The sequence below is a fragment of the Salvelinus fontinalis genome, chromosome 21 (assembly GCF_029448725.1).
Source record: "Salvelinus fontinalis isolate EN_2023a chromosome 21, ASM2944872v1, whole genome shotgun sequence".
NCBI lineage: Eukaryota > Metazoa > Chordata > Actinopteri > Salmoniformes > Salmonidae > Salvelinus > Salvelinus fontinalis.
This window is the reverse complement of record NC_074685.1, coordinates 43,414,794-43,436,702: the sequence shown is the minus strand read 5'-3', so window position 1 is coordinate 43,436,702 and position 21,909 is coordinate 43,414,794. Positions and strand designations below refer to the sequence as shown.

General features: G+C 44.5%; 1 protein-coding gene across 4 annotated transcripts in view; it reads left to right on the top strand.

Moving 5' to 3' along the window:
• Positions 1–21,909, top strand: part of LOC129818960 (nuclear receptor subfamily 6 group A member 1-A-like) — a 191,625-nt gene that overhangs the window by 31,504 nt on the left and 138,212 nt on the right. The window contains exons 1-2 of one of the 4 annotated variants that reach the window (XM_055875347.1): positions 6,127–6,324; positions 10,646–10,693. In XM_055875347.1, coding sequence (XP_055731322.1) covers positions 6,318–6,324; positions 10,646–10,693 — 55 coding nt within the window. In that variant the 5' untranslated portion in view covers positions 6,127–6,317. Of the gene's footprint in view, positions 1–6,126; positions 6,325–10,645; positions 10,694–21,909 lie in introns of those variants that run through there. The other 3 variants (XM_055875346.1, XM_055875348.1, XM_055875350.1) reach the window with 3 other exon arrangements.

Below are 21,909 nucleotides of genomic sequence, written 5' to 3'. Positions count from 1 at the left end.
GGCTGGAGGATGACTGTGGGGACTTGGAGGCTGACTGCGGGGGCTGGAAATTGACTGAGGGGGCTGACTGCGGGGGCTGGAGGCTGACTGCGGGGGCTGAGTGCGGGGGCTGACTGCGGTGGCTGGGGGCTGACTATGGGGGCTGGAGGCTGATTGCGGGGGCTGACAGAGGGTTTGGGGGCTGGATATTGACTGAGGGTGCTGACTGAGGGGGCTGACTGAGGGGTCTGCTCTTTGGTCTTTTTAATGACCTGGATAGTTGAATCACAGTGATTGTTCTGGATCAGGTGTAGTTGAATGGCTAGCTGGATCTTGAATGAGCTGCTTGCTCCTCTGATGTCGGTGAAATCCTCAGGCTTTCTGAGCTTCGAGGAGCAGCTGTTCCTCCCTTGGAGGGAAAAGGCATGTCTTCTTGGCTTTGAAATTCCCACATTGAAGTAATTTTTTTGAATACTTTTCAAATGCACTCTTATTTCCTCCTTTTAATCAATGATTTGTTCACCAGCAGTCAAACAACATGGCTTTAATGGCTGCATTGGACCTTTTTAAGCTATGTTCGCAAGCACTCACAAAGGTGCACATACACGTGTGTGTGTGTACGCACACACACACACAGCATGGCCCAGATGGTCTCTGTTCCGCTTGGTCGACAGAGGGGCACCACAGACCGCCCTGTCCCTGCCTGCCACCAGAGAGGGATAGTCCCGCTCGACACTTGTTACATGCAGTGAGGATGATCTCTCTATAACTGTGCGTGCGTGTGTGTGTGTCAAAGGTGAAAGACAGACTGAGTTACATACTTTGTTGTGTGAGGTCCTCCTCATGGCTAGGGACGTCTGTAGTCCAAGAGTAGACCCTCCAAGGTCAATGAGAAAGGTGAACCTGCCGAAGTCACTAAATTAACTGAGTAGTGGTAATTTAAACACAAGCATTATACTAACTAGATTAGATTAAGTCAAACTGACTTAATTCATTTTATACTGAATGTTATGAGGGGGTTATGGTATGTTGATTCTGTCATATCTCTATCCAATGTACTGGTTGTTCTTGGTTCCAGTGGGAGGCACTATTAGTGCATAATTGGAGCTGGAGCCGGGTGGTGCTGGAGCCGGGTGGTGCTGGAGCCGGGTGGTGCTGGAGCTGGGTGGTGCTGGAGCTGGGTGGTGCTGGAGCTGGGTGGTGCTGGAGCTGGGTGGTGCTGGAGCTGGGTGGAGCTGGAGCTGGGTGGTGCTGGAGCTGGGTGGTGCTGAAGCTGGGTGGTGCTGGAGATGTTGTTAGATTAGTGAAAAGCATGAGCTTGCACACATCCCAATAAGTTAGTAGAGGTGCTGACTAACGGAGAGTTAGCTGTAGGCTATAAAAACAGTTGCACACTTTATATTAGGGATGGGCGACTTTGATGGGGGTGGGGACCACAAAAAAATCTGAATTCATCATGAGGGGCCGTAGTTGCTTGCAGGTCTGCATGCCAACACATGCATTTGACCATGATTATTAAGTTTAGATAGCTGGTCGGTAAAATAACAATCTAAAAACATGTTAGACGACATGGCTTAATTGAGTGACTATCAGTAACTGACATAACAAGAGAAATACTTGGGATTCGCATTTTGAAATTGCACTTTGTGTGTTCTACTATTCTAACTTGCAACAGTAAGTTGAGACCTCGACTGAGTTTCCCCAAAAATAAATATACAGTGCATTCGGAAAGTGTTCTGACCCCTTCCCTTTTTCCACATTTTGTTACGTTACAGCCCTATTCTAAAATGTATTAAATATGATTTTTTCCTCATCAATCTACACACAGTACACCATAATGACAAAGCGAAAAAAGGTATTTAGAAATTGACAAATGTATTTAAAACAGAAATACATTATTTACATAAGTATTCAAACCCTTTGCAATGATAATCAAAATTGAGCTCAGGTGCAGCTTGTTTCCATTGATCATCCATGAGATGTTTCTACAACTTGATTGGAGTCCACCTGTGGTAAATTTAATTGATTGGACATGATTTGGAAAGGCACACACCTGTCTATATAAGGTCCCAAAGTTGACAGTGCATGTCAGAGCAAAAACCAAGCCATGAGGTCGAAGGAATTGTCCGTAGAGGTCCGAGACAGGATTGTGTCGAGGCACAGATCTGGGGAAGGGTATAAAAACATGTCTGCAGCATTGAAGGTCCCCAAGAACACAGTGGCCTCCTCCATTCTTATATGGAAGAAGTTTGGAACTGCCAAACAAGGGAGAAGGCTCTTGGTCAGGGAGGTGACCAAGAACCCAATGGTCTGACAGAGCTCTAGAATTCTTCTGTGGAGATGGGAGAACCTTCCAGAAGGACAACCATCTCTGCAGCACTCCACCAATCAGGCATTTATGGTAGAGTGGCCAGACGGAAGCCACACCTCAATAAAAGGCACATGACAGCACGCTTGGAGTTTTCCAAATCGCAACTAAAGACTCAGACCATGAGAAACAAGATTTTCTGGTCTGATGAAACCAAGATTGAACTCTTTGGCCTGAATACCTGGAGTTATTGGTGGAAACCTGGTGGAAACCTGGCACTATCTTTACGGTGAAGCATGGTGGCGGCATCATGCTGTGGGGATGTTTTTAAGCTGCAGGGACTGGGAGACTAGTCAGGATCGAGGGAGATATGAATGGAGCAAAGTACAGAGCGATCCTTGATGCAAACCTGCTCCAGAGCACTCAGGACCTCAGACTGGGGCGACGGTTCACCTTTCAACAGGACAATGACCCTAAGCACACAGCCAAGACAAAGCAGGAGTGGCTTCGGGACAAGTTTCTGAATGTCCTTGGGTGGCCCAGCCAGAGCCCGGACTTGAACCCAATCGAACACATGACATTCAGTCAATCCAGAAAATGTCATGAACTTTTCAAGTTTCTTCAAGTGCAGTTGCAAAAACCATCCAGCGCTACGATCAAACTGGCAAATGAGGACCGCCACAGGAAAGAAAGACCCAGAGTTACCTCTGCTGCAGAGGATAAGTTCATTAGAGTTACCAGCCTCAGAAATTGTAGCCCAAATAAATGCTTCGGAGTTCAAGTAACAGACACATCTCAACATCAACTGTTCAGAGGAGACTGCGTGAATCAGGCCTTCATGGTTGAATTGCTACAAAGAAACCACGACTAAAGGACACCAATAAGAAGAAGAGACTTGCTTGGGCCAAGAAACACGAGCAATGGACATTAGACCGGTGGGAATCTGTCCTTTGGTCTGAGGAGTCCAAATTTGACATTTTTGGTTCTAACTGCTGTGTCTTTGTGACACGCAGAGTAGGTCAACGGATGATTTCCGCATTTGTAGTTCCCACTGTGAAGCATGGAGGAGGAGGTGTGATGGTGCTTTGCTGGTGACACTGTCTGTGATTTATTTAGAATTCAAGGCACACTTAACCAACATTGTTACCACAATATTCTGCAGCGATACTCCATCCCATCTGGTTTGCACTTAGTCCCACTATCATTTGTTTTTCAACAAGACAATGACACAACACACCTCCAGGCTGTGTAAGGGCAATTTGACCAAGAAGGAGAGTGATGGAGTACTGCATTAGATGGCCTGGCCTCCATAATCACCTGACCTCAACCCAATTGAGATGGTTTGTGATGAATTGGACCCCAGTGTGAGGGAAAAGCAGCCAACGAGAGCTCAGCATATGTGGGAACTCCTTCAAGACTGTTGGAAAAGCATTCCAGGTGAAGCTGGTTGAGAAAATTCCAAGTGCAAAGCTGTCATCAAGGCAAAGGGTGGCTACTTTGAAGAATCTAAATTATATTTTGATTTGTTTAACACTTTTTGGGTCACTGCATGATTCTACGTGTTAATTCATAGTTTTGATGTCCTCACTATTATTATACAATGTAGAAAATAGTAAAAATAAAGAAAAACCCTTGCATGAATGTCCAAACTTTTGTTTGTGTGTGTGTACAGTTGAAGTAGGAAGTTTACATCCACCTTAGCCAAATACATTTAAACTCAGTTTTTCACAATTCCTGACATTTAATCCTCGTAAAAATTCCCTGTTTTAGGTCAGTTGGGATCACCACTTTATTTTAAGAATGTGAAATGCCAGAATAATAGTAGAGAGAATGATTTATTTCAGCTTTTATTTCTTTCATCACATTCCCAGTGGGTCAGAAGTTTACATACACTCAATTAGTATTTTGTAGCATTGCCTTTAAATTGTTTAAACTTGGGTCAAACGTTTAGGGTAGCCTTCCACAAGCTTCCCACAATAAGTTGGGTGAATTTTGGCCCATTCCTCCTGACAGTGCTGGTGTAACTGAGTCAGGTTTGTAGGCCTCCTTGCTCGCACATGCTTTTTCAGTTCTGCCCACACATTTTCTATAGGATTGAGGTCAGGGCTTTGTGATGGCCACTCCAATACCTTGACTTTGTTATCTTTAAGCCATTTTGCCACAACTTTGGAAGTATGCTTGGGGTCATTGTCCATTTGGAAGACCCGTTTGCGACCAAGCTTTAACTTCCTGACTGATGTCTTGAGATGTTGCTTCAATATATCCACATAATTTTCCTCCCTCATGATGCCATCTATTTTGTGAAGTGCACCAGTCCCTCCTGCAGCAAAGCACCCCCACAACATGATGCTGCCACACCCGTGCTTCACGGTTGGGATGGTGTTCTTTGGCTTGCAAGCCTCCCCCTTTTTCTTCCAAACATAACAATGGTTATTATGGCCAAACAGTTCCATTTTTGTTTTATCAGACCAGAGGACATTTCTCCAAAAAGTACGATATTTGTCCCCATGTGCAGTTGCAAACCATAGTCTGTCTTTTTTATGGCGGTTTTGGAGCAGTGGCTTCTTCCTTTCTGAGAGGACTTTCAGGTTATGTCGATATAGGACTTGTTTTACTGTGGAAATAGATACTTTTGTACCTGTCCTCCAGCATCGTCACTAGGTCCTTTGCTGTTGTTCTGGGATTGATTTGCACTTTTCGCACCAAAGTACGTTAATCTCTAGGAGACAGAACACGTCTCCTTCCTGAGCGGTATGAGGCACTGAGTTTGAAGGTAGGCCTTGAAATACATCCACAGGTATACCTCCAATTGACTCAAATTATGTCAATTAGCCTATCAGAAGCTTCTAAAGCTGTGACATAATTTTCTGGAATTTTCAAAGCTATTTAAAGGCACAGTCAACTCAGTGTATGTAAACTTCTGACCCACTGGAATTGTGATACAGTGAATGATAAGTGAAATAATCTGTCTGTAAACAATTGTTGGGAAAATGACTTGTGTCATGCACAAAGTAGATGTCCTAACCGACTTGTTAACAAACTATAGTTTTGGCAAGAAATTTGTGGAGGGGTTGAAAAACGAGGTTTAATGACTCCAACCTAAGTGTATGTAAACTTCCGACTTCAACTGTGTGTGTGTTTGTTTGTGTATATTATATTATATATATTTTTTTACCCATCTCCTTCAAAAGTGCCAAGAGCGACTCTATATGTAATTAAAAATGACAATTTTTAAAATCTTTTATTTATTTAACCTTTATTTAAGTAGGCATGTCAGTTAAGAACAAATTCTTATTCACAATGACGGCCTACCTCGGCCAAACCCGGACTCCCAATCACGGCCGGATGTGATACAGCCTGGATTCGAACCAGGGTCTGTAGTCACGCCTCTTAACACAAAGATGCAGTTCCTTAGACCACAGCGCCACATGTAAACTCCCATTAGTTGGGTAAAACACCAACGTTTCGGCATCACTTGGTGGTGTTAGAGATGGCAACACTCACATTTGTGATGCATGGAGAAAACCTTGAGGTTTATCTTTAAAAAAAATCATTTTGTCCTCTGCTGTCTGTGTGATGGTCAGAAACATGTATTATGTTGTCTTGTGTTTAGTCTCAACCTTTTTTAAGGAAGAGAGTTGCACTGCTGAAGTCAATAACATTATTTGCCGGTTGCTCTCTTCTTTGGACGTCTGTGTGTCTTGCGCGCGCTTTCCTGAAAGAACATATGCTGCTGTCCGTTGGAGTGTGTCGGGGGGCAGCCGGCACGTGTCGGCTCAGAAACGGGCAGCTGGTGTGTGTGTGTGTGCATGGGAAGGGGGTCTCCATCACCCCCATCACCCGAGACAGCAGATCCTGCCTGACTGATGATTGGAGTCAATTGGAGTTAGTGAGTGAATGACTGATTATGTGAGTGGGCAGGGCAGAACCAGCTAGACAGACAGAGAAGGCAGTGTTCACTATTCAGTGTAGAGTGCAGATGGTGTCGGAGGAAGTCTTGAGGAGCCAGCCGCACTGACAGAAAGTCATCATGATGGGTGAGTCTGTGTCCTCTCTCCTCCGGAGATGGAGAACAACATCCACTCTGATAAGCACTGTGGGTGAAGGGGATTTTAAGAAAGACCATTTTCAAAAAAAAAATGTTTGTTGCGTAATTAGTTCTGTCCTTTCCGTTTTAAAAAATTATAAAAAATGTTTTTCAGACAATGGTGAAGATTGGAGATAAATTGTAATTAGGATGGTTGGATAGAAAGTGGTGCATGTAGGAGAGGACCAGTTGATTGAGCTTTTGGATGAATGTGTGGTCCAGAAAGTCTGTAGCACTACCTCTTAACCAGACTGGCACTAAAAAAAATGTTTCTTTAGTATTGCAAGTGCAGATGGATGGTAGAGGGTGATCACTTCATATATATATATATATAGGGTCATGTAGGTTTATTTAATTGGCCATGGGTAACTCTGGTGTTGGATACACGTTGTGCATGGTCTGGACAAATGGTATAAACAAATTAATACATGATTTAAATCCATAAGTTCTATTTGTCAATTAGCTTTTCATGGTTTTCCAAATGTTTCTTTCACACAATCTTACTTATAAACTGGAATAGGTGTATATTTGATGTGTTTGAGTAGAATAGAGAATGGAAAATGTGCCTTGCATTATGATGGTCTGTTAGTGAGAGCTCTCTGTACTCATTGTGGTAGAGATTTGATGACGAGAGATAGATAGCCAATGTAGCTATTGCCTAGATGTCTTTTTCCTAGGTTTCTGTGCTCAATCATACTCACTGACTTTTGTCCATTCGTTTTTCAATTTCTCTGTAAAATGCGACAATGGTATAGTTTTCCACAACAGAGTTTGTTTAGCGTGGTCTCAACCGGTGTTCCTTGTCATAGTTTATTGTTTTATCAGTTGCTGTTTCTTTCCGCTGGTTTTGTATCCATTGCCAAGCCCCATGGGGAATGAGAAGATGTCGGTGTGAGGTAGAAGGGATATAAACTGGAGATCTTGAGGGGCTCAATCCATTGGAACAGGAGAATAGATGAACGACAAAGGATAGAGGGATCATCGGGCCTTAGAAATTGAGGTGGAAAACTCTCATGGCGGTTCATTTTGATCTCTTTCGTTGTCCCTCGCTCCCTTTTTGCCCTTTTCAACGTTCTCTCTCAAGTGACGGCTAACTGTGTACCCCTATTGGCTGTCTTTCAATGCTGTGTGTCCTTGCTGTGTTTTTATACTTTCCCCACCCCTTACTGTACTGTAGAATATAACACCCGGACTAGAAAAATAGATATTCGTTATTTTCTTGGTTTGTGGATGTACATAAGCAGGAACACTGAACGTTATATTTTTGGTTCTCATTCATTTCAATTTGTTTCACGTCTCTTTTTACCGCCCCATGTTTTTTCCCCCAGGCTGTTCACTAGTATTTACAGTTTATCCACACTTTGTTTAGTTTGTACATTTTTACTTCACATTTGTTTCAGTTTGATATGGCCCGTATGTGAATATTGTGTTTTAAAAAAGTATACTCTTTGACAGTAGGACATCCAGTTTCTTTTATTTTAAACATTTCTTTTCTTGAGTTAAATTGAATCCACACATTGATGAATAGGGCTAACGTTATCCCAGGAATCTGAAACCCATGATTGGATGAACAGGAGCCGTTAGCAAATTCTAGATTCTCCACAAAATCTTCCCTCCAGAGTGGACGTCAGCTAGACCTTAATAGCAAAATAGAAGCCCAGTAGGTCATCTTCTCTCAAAGACAATCAAAAGAGATGCATAGCAGAACTAACTGTGTCAGCCTTACTTAATCAGCATCTTTTAGTGTTTCTGTCAGAGAGCCACCACCAAGGGGGAGCGGGGGACGCTTGGCGACATCAGCCCACCAAGGGGGAGCGGGGGACGCTTGGCGACATCAGCCCACCAAGGGGGAGCGGGTGACGCTTGGCGACATCAGCCCACCAAGGGGGAGCGGGTGACGCTTGGCGACATCAGCCCACCAAGGGGGAGCGGGGGACGCTTGGCGACATCAGCCAACCAAGGGGGAGCGGGGGACGCTTGGCGACATCAGCCCACCAAGGGGGAGCGGGGGACGCTTGGCGACATCAGCCCACCAAGGGGGAGCGGGGGACGCTTGGCGACATCAGCCCACCAAGGGGGAGCGGGAGACGCTTGGCGACATCAGCCCACCAAGGTGGAGCAGGGGACGCTTGGCGACATCAGCCCACCAAGGTGGAGCGGGGGACGCTTGGCGACATCAGCCCACCAAGGTGGAGCGGGGGACGCTTGGCGACATCAGCCCACCAAGGTGGAGCGGGGGACGCTTGGCGACATCAGCCCACCAAGGGGGAGCGGGGGACGCTTGGCGACATCAGCCCACCAAGGGGGAGCGGGGGACGCTTGGCGACATCAGCCCACCAAGGGGGAGCGGGGGACGCTTGGCGACATCAGTCCACCAAGGGGGGGGAGGGAGACGCTTGGCGACATCAGCCCACCAAGGGGGGGCGGGGGACGCTTGGCGACATTAGACCAAAAGGGGGAGCGGGGGACGCGTGGCGACATTAGACCAAAAGGGGGAGCGGGGGACGCGTGGCGACATTAGGCCAAAAGGGGGAGCGGGGGACGCGTGGCGACATTAGGCCAAAAGGGGGAGCGGGGGACGCGTGGCGACATTAGGCCAAAAGGGGGAGCGGGGGACGCGTGGCGACATTAGACCAAAAGGGGGAGCGGGGGACGCGTGGCGACATTAGACCAAAAGGGGGAGCGGGGGACGCGTGGCGACATTAGACCAAAAGGGGGAGCGGGGGACGCGTGGCGACATTAGACCAAAAGGGGGAGCGGGGGACGCGTGGCGACATTAGACCAAAAGGGGGAGCGGGGGACGCGTGGCGACATTAGACCAAAAGGGGGAGCGGGGGACGCTTGGCGACATCAGCCCACCAAGGGGGAGCGGGGGACGCTTGGCGACATCAGCCCACCAAGGGGGAGCGGGGGACGCTTGGCGACATCAGCCCACCAAGGGGGAGCGGGGGACGCTTGGCGACATCAGTCCACCAAGGGGGGGGAGGGAGACGCTTGGCGACATCAGCCCACCAAGGGGGGGCGGGGGACGCTTGGCGACATTAGACCAAAAGGGGGAGCGGGGGACGCGTGGCGACATTAGGCCAAAAGGGGGAGCGGGGGACGCGTGGCGACATTAGGCCAAAAGGGGGAGCGGGGGACGCGTGGCGACATTAGACCAAAAGGGGGAGCGGGGGACGCGTGGCGACATTAGACCAAAAGGGGGAGCGGGGGACGCGTGGCGACATTAGACCAAAAGGGGGAGCGGGGGACGCGTGGCGACATTAGACCAAAAGGGGGAGCGGGGGACGCGTGGCGACATTAGACCAAAAGGGGGAGCGGGGGACGCGTGGCGACATTAGACCAAAAGGAAACACAACAAAAGGAGGAGGACAAAGGCTCCGGTGTTTCCCTAGAGTGAGGAACAATAGGAATAGGCAGATGTTTTTTTTGAGGGAGAGAGTTTGTGTGTGTGTGCGCGCTTCCATTCTGATGCGCAAAGGTCCAGCTCGGGACCCAGGCGCCCTCTGCTCAGCAGGGTATAAGCCCAAATACAAACAAGGTTTTGGGTGGGGAGGGGGCAGAGGGGGCCCAGAGGGCAAGAAACTTATGAGGGATGGGCTTTTCTTTTCAACAGGGTCTCCCTAGACAGCACTCAGTTAACCCTGCTACCCAGGTGGGGGAGGGCCATGGCTGTGTGTCTCTGTGGGGGTTTGGCGCGTGTGTGTGTGTGAGAGAGATTCTTTGACAGAGATTTGTGTGAGTGATGGGCGTGTGTCGGAGTAAAGAGAAAGGAGGGAGGTAGAGAGCCTGTTGCAGAACATAATGTATGTGATGATGAAGCAGGATGGCTAATAGTGTGACCACAGACACACACACTGACCTATTTGATTCGCACAACATAAGACTTCTAAGTTTACTTGTCTGCTTTGTAGTGACCATTTCTTGTGTTGCTCAATTTTATATTGGATATTATAGCCTTAACCTCACTTTAACAATGATAGTATTGCCTTTGTTTTAGTAGGGATCAAAACAATTAAAGTGCAAATATATCTTGGAACAGAATATCTTTAAACAACAAACATTCTAGTGACTTTGAGATTCTATATTTAATGAAAAGTGCTATAAAATATAAACATTTTTTTACTCCGGTCTCATAATTTTAAAGCCACTGAATTTGTGTTTCTGCCTAACAGCCTAGCTACTTAGGTTGCTACAAAGCTGAGGAATGGAGCTGGAGGAATGTAACCAAATTCATAGTGTGAAAGTCAAAAGTCCATCTCTCTTCCCAGGCTTCTATGCAGACCACGGTCTCCATGCTGAACCAAGCGATGGGATGGGTAAGTGAAAGACTCCTTATTTCACGAGAATATATATTCAGCACAGAGATCCAATCTGTTGTGTGTGTGTCTACCATGCTTCTACTTGTTAAATTGTAATTTAACACACAGATTAAATTTTAATTACAACCTGAGTATAATGGTTCACTGTGGTAAATGACATTTTGTCTGGTGAGGGATTGGAGTTGCAGTAGTCTAACTGGCACCATCTGGTGTTGAGTCCTAATTGTAGTTTCTGGTTACCTGTGTTGGGGGAAAAACTCAAGTGATTACAAGACATAAAAAAAAGATTTTCAACCCATACAACATATTTTCAACGTATTTTCAAAGTCTTTTGCTCATAGGGATACTTTTTTAAACTCCCTAACCCTTGTTTTGTAATGTAGCACAAACCTTTTCCTCAGATAGATGGTGGTATTCCTCTGGTCTCGCTACTATGTCAATTTAAGGCAGCCCCCCGCACCTTTCCCGATTCAGAGGGGTTGTGTTCAATGCGGAAGACACATTTCAGTTGAAGGTATTCAGTTGTACAACTGACTAGGTATCCCCCTTCCCTTTCTCTATCTAGTGCCATTCTGTATCGTCATGCAGAACTATAACTCACAACCGTGTACAAAGTGAATGTGTATTTGAGTCTGAATCTGAATCTCTCAAATGCAATACATAATGAGTAGCACAAGGTGATCAAATGTGAAAACAATCTGCATACATTTTTTTACTTTTAAATGAATGATATATTTTCAATGATTAATGGGTATATACATATATAGATATATATATATATATATATACAGTGGGGAGAGCAAGTATTGGAAACACTGCCGATTTTGCAGGTTTTCCTACTTACAAAGCATGTAGAGGTCTGTAATTTCTATCATAGGTACACTTCAACTGTGAGAGACGGAATCTAAAACAAAAATCCAGAAAATCACATTTGTATGATTTTTAAGTAAATAATTGGCATTTTATTGCATGACATAAGTATTTGATACATCAGAAAAGCAGAACTTAATATTTGGTACAGAAACCTTTGTATGCAATTACAGAGATCATACGTTTCCTGTAGTTCTTGACCAGGTTTGCACACACTGCAGCAGGGATTTTGGCCCACTCCTCCATATAGACCTTTTCCAGATCCTTCAGGTTTCGGGGCTGTCGCTGGGCAATACGGACTTTCAGCTCCCTCCAAAGATTTTCTATTGGGTTCAGGTCTAGAGACCGGCTAGGCCACTCCAGGACCTTGAGATGCTGCTTACGGAGCCACTCCTTAGTTGCCCTGGCTGTGTGTTTCGGGTCGTTGTCATGCTGGAAGACCCAGCCACGACCCATCTTCAATGCTCTTACTGAGGGAAGGAGGTTGTTGGCCAAGATCTTGCGATACATGGCCCCATCCATCCTCCCCTCAATACGGTGCAGTCGTCCTGTCCCCTTTGCAGAAAAGCATCCCCAAAGAATGATGTTTCCACCTCCATGCTTCACGGTAGGGATGGTGTTCTTGGGTTTGTACTCATCCTTCTTCTTCCTCCAAACACAGCGAGTGGAGTTTAGACCAAAAAACTCTATTTTTGTCTCATCAGACCACATGACCTTCTCCCATTCCTCCTCTGGATCATCCAGATGGTCATTGGCAAACTTCAGACGGGCCTGGACATGCGCTGGCTTGAGCAGGGGGACCTTGCGTGCGCTGCAGGATTTTAATCCATGACGGCGTAGTGTGTTACTAATGGTTTTCTTTGAGACTGTGGTCCCAGCTCTCTTCAGGTCATTGACCAGGTCCTGCCGTGTAGTTCTGGGCTGATCCCTCACCTTCCTCATGATCATTGATGCCCTACGAAGTGAGATCTTGCATGGAGCCCCAGACCGAGGGTGATTGACCGTCAACTTGAACTTCTTCCATTTTCTAATAATTGCGCCAACAGTTGTTGCCTTCTCACCAAGCTGCTTGCCTATTGTCCTGTAGCCCATCCCAGCCTTGTGCAGGTCTACAATTTTATCCCTGGTGTCCTTACACAGCTCTCTGGTCTTGGCCATTGTGGAGAGGTTGGAGTCTGTTTGATTGAGTGTGTGGACAGGTGCCTTTTATACATGTAACGAGTTCAAACAGGTGCAGTTAATACAGGTAATGAGTGGAGAACAGGAGGGCTTCTTAAAGAAAAACTAACAGGTCTGTGAGAGTCGGAATTCTTACTGGTTGGTAGGTGATCAAATACTTATGTCATGCAATAAAATGTAAATTAATTACTTAAAAATCCATGATACATGATAAAGATTACAGACCTCTACATGCTTTGTAAGTAGGAAAACCTGCAAAATCGGCAGTGTATCAAATACTTGTTCTCCCCACTGTATATATATCTTCTAAATGCCTCATGAGGTAAGTTCATCATTCGTACTCTCTCAGAACCCCAAGTATGCACTGTATGAATGAATGAATGAATGAATGCAATTTTATTTTCGTGTCAAATCTCCAATTAGCAACCCATCCCTTATGGGATTAATTGACACATAAATAAACATTACAATAATTCACTGCATAATGCGTTCTCTGCATTGTAACTGTAATTGTAAACACATGTTGTAAAACCTTAAAACATTGTTTAAACGACAATTTGTATATATTGGATGGTCAGTCTTTGCATCCGTAGCTCTGTCTGTGAATGGTTAATTTTCTCCAGCCCCATCCCTCAGCTGTTTACCAAAATAGTGGCAGGGTGCCTCTTTTTTATTGTAGTTATCTTGTCCCTTTAAGAATGCACCCTCAAGTACTCCTTTGTTTGTGTGAACCGCCTGCCCTTCTGTAACCATTATTGATTTTCTCTGCAGTGGTTCTATTCTATTGATGTTTAAAATCAAATCAATCAAATTTAATTTGTCATATATGCTGAATACAACAGGTGTAGACTTTACTGTGAAATGATTACTTACAATCCCCGTCATAACAATGCATAGTTAAAAAGTTAGAAAATAGTACCACATTAAATAACAATAACGAGGCTATATACATGGAGTACCGGTACTGAGTCAATGTGCAGGGGTACGAGGTAGTTGAGGTTTCTCCATGGAAGGGGATGGAGGTTACTCAGCAAGAGCTTTTTTCAAGCTTTGTTCATGCCTTTAGGTAAAAACCTGCTTGACCGTTTAGTTAAAATGGAGATTGTGAGGTATCAAAGATTTTAAAATCAAATTCACCATTAACTACTACGGTACAGTGCCTTCAGAAAGTATTCATACCCCTTGACTTACTCTACATTTTGTTGTTACAGCCTCAAAATGGATTAAATAGTTTTTTTCCCACCCATCTACACACAAGACCCAATAATGACAATGTGAAAAGATGTTTTTAGATTTTTGGGGGAAATGTATTGAAAAATAAATACAGAAATATCTCATTTACTTAAGTATTCACACCCCTTTGCTATGACTCTCCAAATTGAGCTCGGGTGCATCCAATTTCTTTCGATCATCCTTGAGATATCACTACAACTTGATTGGAGTCCACCTGTGGCCAATTCAATTGTTTGGACATGATTTAGAAAGAAACACACCTGTCTATATAAAGGTCCCACAGTTGACAGTCCATGTCAGTGCAGAAACTATACCATGAAGTCCAAGGAACTGGTTGTAGATCTCTGAGATAGAATTGTGATGAGGCATATGTCTGGGGAAGGGTATAAAACCATTTCTAGAGTGTTGAAAGTTTCCAAGAGTACAGTGGTCTCCATTATTGGGAAATGGAGAAAAAAAACTGGAACTACCCAGACTGCCCAAAGCTGGCTGTCTGACCAAACAGAAACCGAGCAAGAACGACCTTGGTCAGGGAGGTGACCAAGAACCCAATGACCACTCTGACAAAATGACAGAGTTCCTTGGCTGAGATGGGAGAACCAGCCAGAAGGACAACAGTCTCAACACCACTTCACCAATCTGGACTTCGTGGGAGAGTGGCCAGACGGAAGCCACTCCTGAGAAAAAGGCACATGACCGCACGCCTGGAATTTGCAAAAAGGCAGGTGGAAGACTGAGCGCGTAAGGCAAAAGGTTCTGGGGAATGATGAGACAAAAATGTAACTCTTTGGCCTGAATGCCAAGCACTATGTCTGGAGAAAACCAGGCACAGCTCATCACCCATCTAACACTATCCCTACCGTGAAGCATGTTGGTGGCAGCATCATGCTATGAGGATGCTTTTCAGCAGCAGGGCCTGGGAGACTGGTAAGGATAGAGGGAACAATGAATGGAGCCAAATACAGGCAAATCCTTGATGAGAACATGCTTCAGAGTGCAAATGACCTTAGACTGGGGTGAAGATTTACACTACCGTTCAAAAGTTTTGGGTCACTTAGAAATGTCCTTGATTTTGAAAGAAAAGCCAGATAAAATTGTCCATTAAAATAACATCAGAAATACAGTGTAGACATTGTTAATGTTGTAAATGACTATTGTAGCTGGAAAAGGCAGATTTTTACTTTTTTTTAAAAAATGGAATATCTACATAGGCATACAGAGGCCCATTAGTAGTAACCATCACTCCTGTGTTTTGGGTTTCAAAAGAAAGGTCTTTGTTTCTGGCCATTTTGAGCCTGTAATCGAACATACAAATGCTGATGCTCCAGATACTGAACTTCTCTAAAGAAGGCCAGTTTTATTGCTTCTTTAATCAGAACAACAGTTTTCAGCTGTGCTAACATAATTGCAAAAGGGTAGCAATTAGCCTTTTAAAATGATTAACTTGGATTAGCTAACACAACATGCCATTGGAACACAGGAGTGATTGTTGCTGATAATGGGCCTCTGTACGCCTATATAGATATTCAATAAAAAATCTGCAGTTTCAAGCTACAATAGTCATTTACAACATTCACAATGTCTACACTGTATTGCTAATCAATTTGATGTTATTTTAATGGACCAAAAATGAGCTTTTCTTTCAAAAACAACATTTCTAAGTGACCCCAAACTTTTGAACAGGAGTGTACATTCCACAGGACAATGACACAAAGCATACAGCCAAAGCCACGCAGGAATGGTGTTATTCTGATATCCTGATATCATAAGGTGAATGCACCAATTTGTAAGCCAATTTGTTAGCCAATTTGTAAGTCGATCTGGATAAGAGCGTCTGCTAAATGACTTAAATGTAAATGTAATGTAAATGAATGGCTTCAGAACAAGAATATGAAAGTCTTTGAATGGCCCAGCCAAAGCCCAGACTTAAATCCCATTGAAAATATGTGGAAAGACTTGAAGATTGCTGCTATATCTAACTTAAAAGAGCTTGTGAAAATCTGCAAGGAAGAATAGGAGAAAATCCCCAAATCCAGATGTGCAAAGTTGATAGACATACTCAAGACGACTCAAAACTGTAATCACCTCCATAGGTGCTTCTACAAAGTATTGAATCAGGGGTCTTAATGCTTATGTAAATGAGATATTTATGTTTTATTTTCAATACATTTGCAAACAGTTCTATAAACATGTTTTCACTTTGTCATTATGGGGTATTGTGTGTAGATGGGTGAGATTCTTCTAAATTCACTTTGAACTCAGACTGTATCACAATAAAATGTGGATTAAGTCAAGGGGTACGGATACTTTCTGACGGCCCTGTATTCTAGTTAAAGCCCTCCATATCAATTTCACTTTTTTAATTAGACTAAATACATTTACATTGTCAGAATATTCTAAACTTATAGCAGCTATAAAAAGAGAATTTGAGCGTGAGTTGAAAACATCAAAACAACGTTTCCCAACGTACTCTGGTAGTTTTGGTAAATTGTTGTAACACTTTCTGAAAGGACTTTACATGTTAGTGTGTAGTCGTAGGCCTTGTTGTAGGCCTCTACTGTTGGCACTTTCCTAGATCATTTATCAATATGGATTTAATTCAACTCCCGAGTGGTGCAGCGGTCTAAGGCACAACATCTCAGTACTAGAGGCGTCATTACAGACCCTGTTTTGATCCCAGGCTGTAGCACATCCGTCCATGATCGGGAGTCCAATAGGGCGGCGCACAATTGGCCCAGCGTTGTCCGGGTTAGGGGAGGGTTTGGCCAGGGTTAAGCATTCATTGTAAAATATGAATTTGCTCTTAACTGACTTGCCTAGTTAAATAAAGGTCAAAAACGGTTTAATCACTCTTGTAGAATTCACATGTGTTTGGAGACTGACTGAGATCACCACTAGGGGGAGGCACACCACTGCAGGAGTCAAAGAATGAAAGCTGCACTCACATGGGCATGCCCAGTACAGGCCAGAAGGAGAGAAACAGTCTACTTCAGAATCCTCAGTATGGCAGTTATAGGACATCAATGTTTCACTGAAGAATAAAGAATGAATATAGATATAATGAAGAACAGCTCACATGTCCTCAGACCTTAGTACAACTCATGTGGCTTCACATTGCTTGTTAGTCTTGCTCGTCATCTTAATTAAGTGCCTGTTATAGCCTTTCCCTTTGGACAGTTTGGATACTTTAGGTCCATTCCAAATGACATGAGAGACAAAATACCTTCACAATAATCAGATGGACAAAAATTGATTGATGTTACTATTGCACCCTTAATGTGACCCTGAGCTAGCCCTCTCCATCTCCTCTGTATTGCTTCTGATCAGTGCTGCAGTTCTAATCTCCAACTAGGTGGCATAGCTGAGCTAACCAGTTAAGAAATAAATACATCAATAAAAAAACAAATGGATGAGCAGTGGAATGGAGATTTCTTCTAGGGGTAGAGGAGGATGGATAGGAGTAGAGGGAGGGCTTAAGATGAGGAGGAGAAGTAGTGGAGGAAAGAAGATGAGGAAGAGGGTGAGAGAGAAGGACAGGTGGAAATAGGAGTGCAGGAGGAGAGATGGTGTGTGTGTACATGTGTTTGTGCTCCCACACGTGTGTGTGTGAAGGGAGGCGTTTGGCCCAAGCGGGTGTGAGGTGAGCGCCTCACAGGGGTTGTCAGGTGTCCGGACGCATTTGGCCAGGCGGCGTTTCCTCTCCGTCATGCTGTCACGCCGCATTAGGCCCCCGTCAGCCAACCAGGGCCCATAGCCACAAAGGACTGGCATGACCAACCACCCACCGCATGAGTCTCCAACCATAGCCGTGTCCTTTCTTTCTTTCTTTCTCTTTATTTCTCTCATTCTTTCTTAAATTCTTTTTATTTATTTCTCAAATTATTTATCGTTTTTTATTTTGGTCCTTCCCTCTCTCTCCCTCCCCATCTGTCTTTCTTTCTCCTCCTGTCAGTTGTTACATATTTCTCTCAATCTTTTTCATTTTCACTGTCTCCCATTTTCTCTCCCAATTACTTCTCCCCACATTCTCACTTTATCCTGTCAGTCTTTCTTTCTTGACCTTCCACTTTCTCTCTCTCGCTCTCCCTCTCTCTCTTCTCCACTGAGAGAAAGTAGGGCACCCTAGGGCATGGGGGTGAGACTGCGACATCCACAGCCTTGGGTGCTAACCGACCCTCCACAGCCTTGGGTGCTAACCGACCCTCCACAGCCTTGGGTGCTAACTGGCAATTCACAGCAGTCAGAAGCAATGTGCTCAATGTGGAATCTATTAGGCTTATTTTTGTTTGTATCAAAGTTGAAATAAAAACTCTGTCACACACAAGCTTTATTCTAATAATAATTGTCACAAATGTAGCTGTCCCGTCCTGGGAATACATAGTATTGTATAATTTTGTTCTAACCAGCATGAACATACATCAGGAGTATTAGTGCTGGGTCACATTTTTTTGTTGCAGTATTTTGCATTCCCACGACTGGATTAAGACATCCATGATGTCTTCCATTCCTGTATCAGTGAAAATAAAGCGTCAAGAGGTGCAATTGAAGCCATAGGCAATGGTGTACACATGAACACACACACAAAGACATGCATCTCTTACTTCAAACGTCTTTGACCATCTGAACTTTTGACCAGCGCTATTCCCACAGGCTTGCTGCTGTCCTTTCACAACAGGGTGACGGTTAGGGGTTGAGAGTCCAATGTTAAGGTACAGGTTCACATGAAGTTCAAATGTTCTTCTCTCTTTCTTTTTCAGTCTCTCTCTTCCTTACCCCTCCTTTTACTCTCTCGTTTACTAGGTCAGAGGGTGGGGGCAGAGGTTAGATGTAGTTTAGAACCTCCGTATCTCCCGTCACCTGTGACATACCTAGCAGTGTGTGTGCACACACACACACACACACACACACACACACACACACACACACACACACACACACACACACACACACACACACACACTGGGTATATTAGTGGTCGCTGTATACCTTTGAGAGGCAGGACTAACTGAAGCAGCAGGGCTAGGCCCCCCCCCCCCCCCCCCCCACAGAACTGTAAACTCTCTAGGCCACAGAAAGGGCAGCATTGTTGGTCCTGAGTGGAATAATAGATTTATGGCCCAGGGCCCAATTAGGTTGTAAAATGGAGCTGTGGCTTTCAAACCACCATCTTCTTTGACCCTTCCTCTCTCTCACTCACACACACACAACCCACTGACTGCCGTAACCCCTCTTTCACCTTTTCAACTTTACCCATGATGCCTCTGGGTTGGAGCCAGGAAGTGTGCACCCCCTGCTGAGATAGAAGAGGGAGAGAAGGGGTGAGGTTTGGGTCAAAAGGTGAAGGGGTGAGCATGGTCTGTTCAGCTGGGCTCAGTTTGCTAACAGTGAGGATGGACATCCAGAGAGCCATAGATTTTTTATTTTTATTTTTATTTAACCTTTATTTAACCAGGTAGGCAAATTGAGAACACGTTCTCATTTACAATTGCGACCTGGCCAAGATAAAGCAAAGATGCTTTGTTGGCAAGGCTGGATAGCCAGGGTCAAAAGGATGAACGCTGGAGAGGCAGCCATTTTTTTTAAAGGTTGCTCTCTTCACCTCCTTAACTATGATTATAGTTCAACTTGACATAAAAATGCGTAAGTAGATATTTTGTGCAAATCTGTTGTTGATGTCGATTTGATTTAAGTTGAAGTTAACTGCACAGATCTCAAGTTAGGATTTGGGCCCTCTGACCATGGAAACTCATAGCTTTTTTTCTTCTGAGAATTCTGAATTGAATTGTTTGTATGTCAGTTGCTTTGCAGTATCAGACTCTTCCAGCTACAGATAATAGCTCAAACTCTCTTCATCCATCTTGTCGTCAAGAGTCAGTGTCTCTGTGGCTGATACAGCGACATGTTAAACTTCACAGTCCTGCATATCCTCCTCTGGACTGAGGATTCAAGCCTAACACGGATTTGGACATTGAGCCATTTTAAAGGTCATTTCTGATTGAGTCGACAGATTGTCATGAGAATTTTCAATCCCAATGATGATAACTCAACAATCACTTTAGCTTTGACCAATTCCCAGAGGTTGTAAGGCCCTGGTTAATAGAAGAATTTAGACAAAGTCCCAGTCTGCAATAGATCAATACTTTATTCAGAGAGTACTTTGACTTCAAAATGAGAACACAATCTTTTTATAACACACACACACACACACACACACACACACACACACACACACACACACACACACACACACACACACACACACACACACACACACACACACACACACACACACACACACACACACACACACACACACACGAACTCACATCAGTAGAAACTCCACCTCTCCCCAGGCGGGCTGCATCCCTCCACAATACTAACACAGAGTTTCTCATTATCTTCTGCAAGCCTAGCCACCTCCAACAGCCACTCCCCTACCCAGGTTGGGGAGGCCTCTTTCCTGTTATTGGTTTCACCGTTATCACAAGTCAACAGTTGGCCTTGAATGTCTCAACTATACCCAGCTCATATTGTGAAATAGTAACACAATGGCCTAGTCACACACATTATTGAATTATGACTCTAACACATTAAATAAAATTATATGTTTTCAGAGTGGAATAATTTAGTCATTACTTTAAACATATAAATTCCTTTATCACAGATGCATCTTTTACTGTGAATGTGGTCTCCGCAAACGTGGGAGCATAGCCTTCAAAACATGCATTGCAGAAAGCACGTCAGATTGAATCCCCGCCTTAGTCCGCCCACAATAACAGTCCACAACACTAACATAAACAGGCCACAGCATCAGCACTAAACAAGGGGAGAGCAGGAGGAGAGGCAGGAGAGGCAGTCGGCAGCAGCATTCTTATTGATGAGGAGTGGTGAAACAGTGCTACTGTGAATGAACACCCTGAGTAATGATTTATGAACCCACGCTGCGAATTGGAATCAACAAACACTGATTAGTCATATCTGATGGGTGTAAGTGAGTTCAGAAATGTGGGCAGCGAAAGGCCAAGAAGAGGAATGAAGGGAAGGGAGAGAGGGGGAGAAGTAGGACTAAGCAGGGTACGCCTCAGTAGTCTAAATTGGCTTCCTCTCCTTGTTTTCTCTTCTTCGTCTGCACTAATCTGAAAACACAAGGCTTGGTTAAAGCAGAATAGAGGATAACTACAATAACCCATACTGTCACCTGTCAAGGTATCTACTGGAGTATCAGTGCAGATTGAGGAAAGGAGACAAGGAGAGAGAGAGACATTTTTTACTATTGAGACGCACCACTAGGGGTCTTCCTCAATACTTATTTTCTCTGTCTTGTATTGGAGGAGAAGATCCTGAGTTCCTCTTCTTGGATTGGAACCTCTCCTCCAATGTGTTTTGAGAAGGAGATGAGACAGGACAAGAGATGAGGAATCGAAGAAAGGCGAATTGAGAAGGAGATAAGGATGAACAAAAGAAGGTGCTGTAGTAATGTAGCCATTTTGACCCCAATCTCTCTTGCTTACACACAGAAAGAAACACACACGTTACCCCCTTCTGTTAAATACATTATTTGTGTCCCCTCTCTTCCACACACTGTATGCCGAGGCCCATAAACACAACAACAACATGCTTCTCCATCCCAAAGGCTCCCCTATAATCTTAGGCAGCCTGTCTGTCTGTCTGCTTCCAACTCCATCCCCCTCAGTTTCCATGGAGACAGGGCTCTGCCAGCCAATACCGATAGCCCCCTTGAGCCGCTGTGACCAATGGGATTAGGGTATGATGCGGCGGTAAATCTGGGGGGTGGGCAAGGCTGGGTTGCACCAGGCTGTTGTGAGGGTTGGTAGTGTTTTGTTTTTTTGTGTAGTGCTGCTGGCCCTATGGGGTATGTGTGTGGGGAGCACAGGGCAATGGATGGGTTTGGGGCAGGGCTGTGTGTTTTG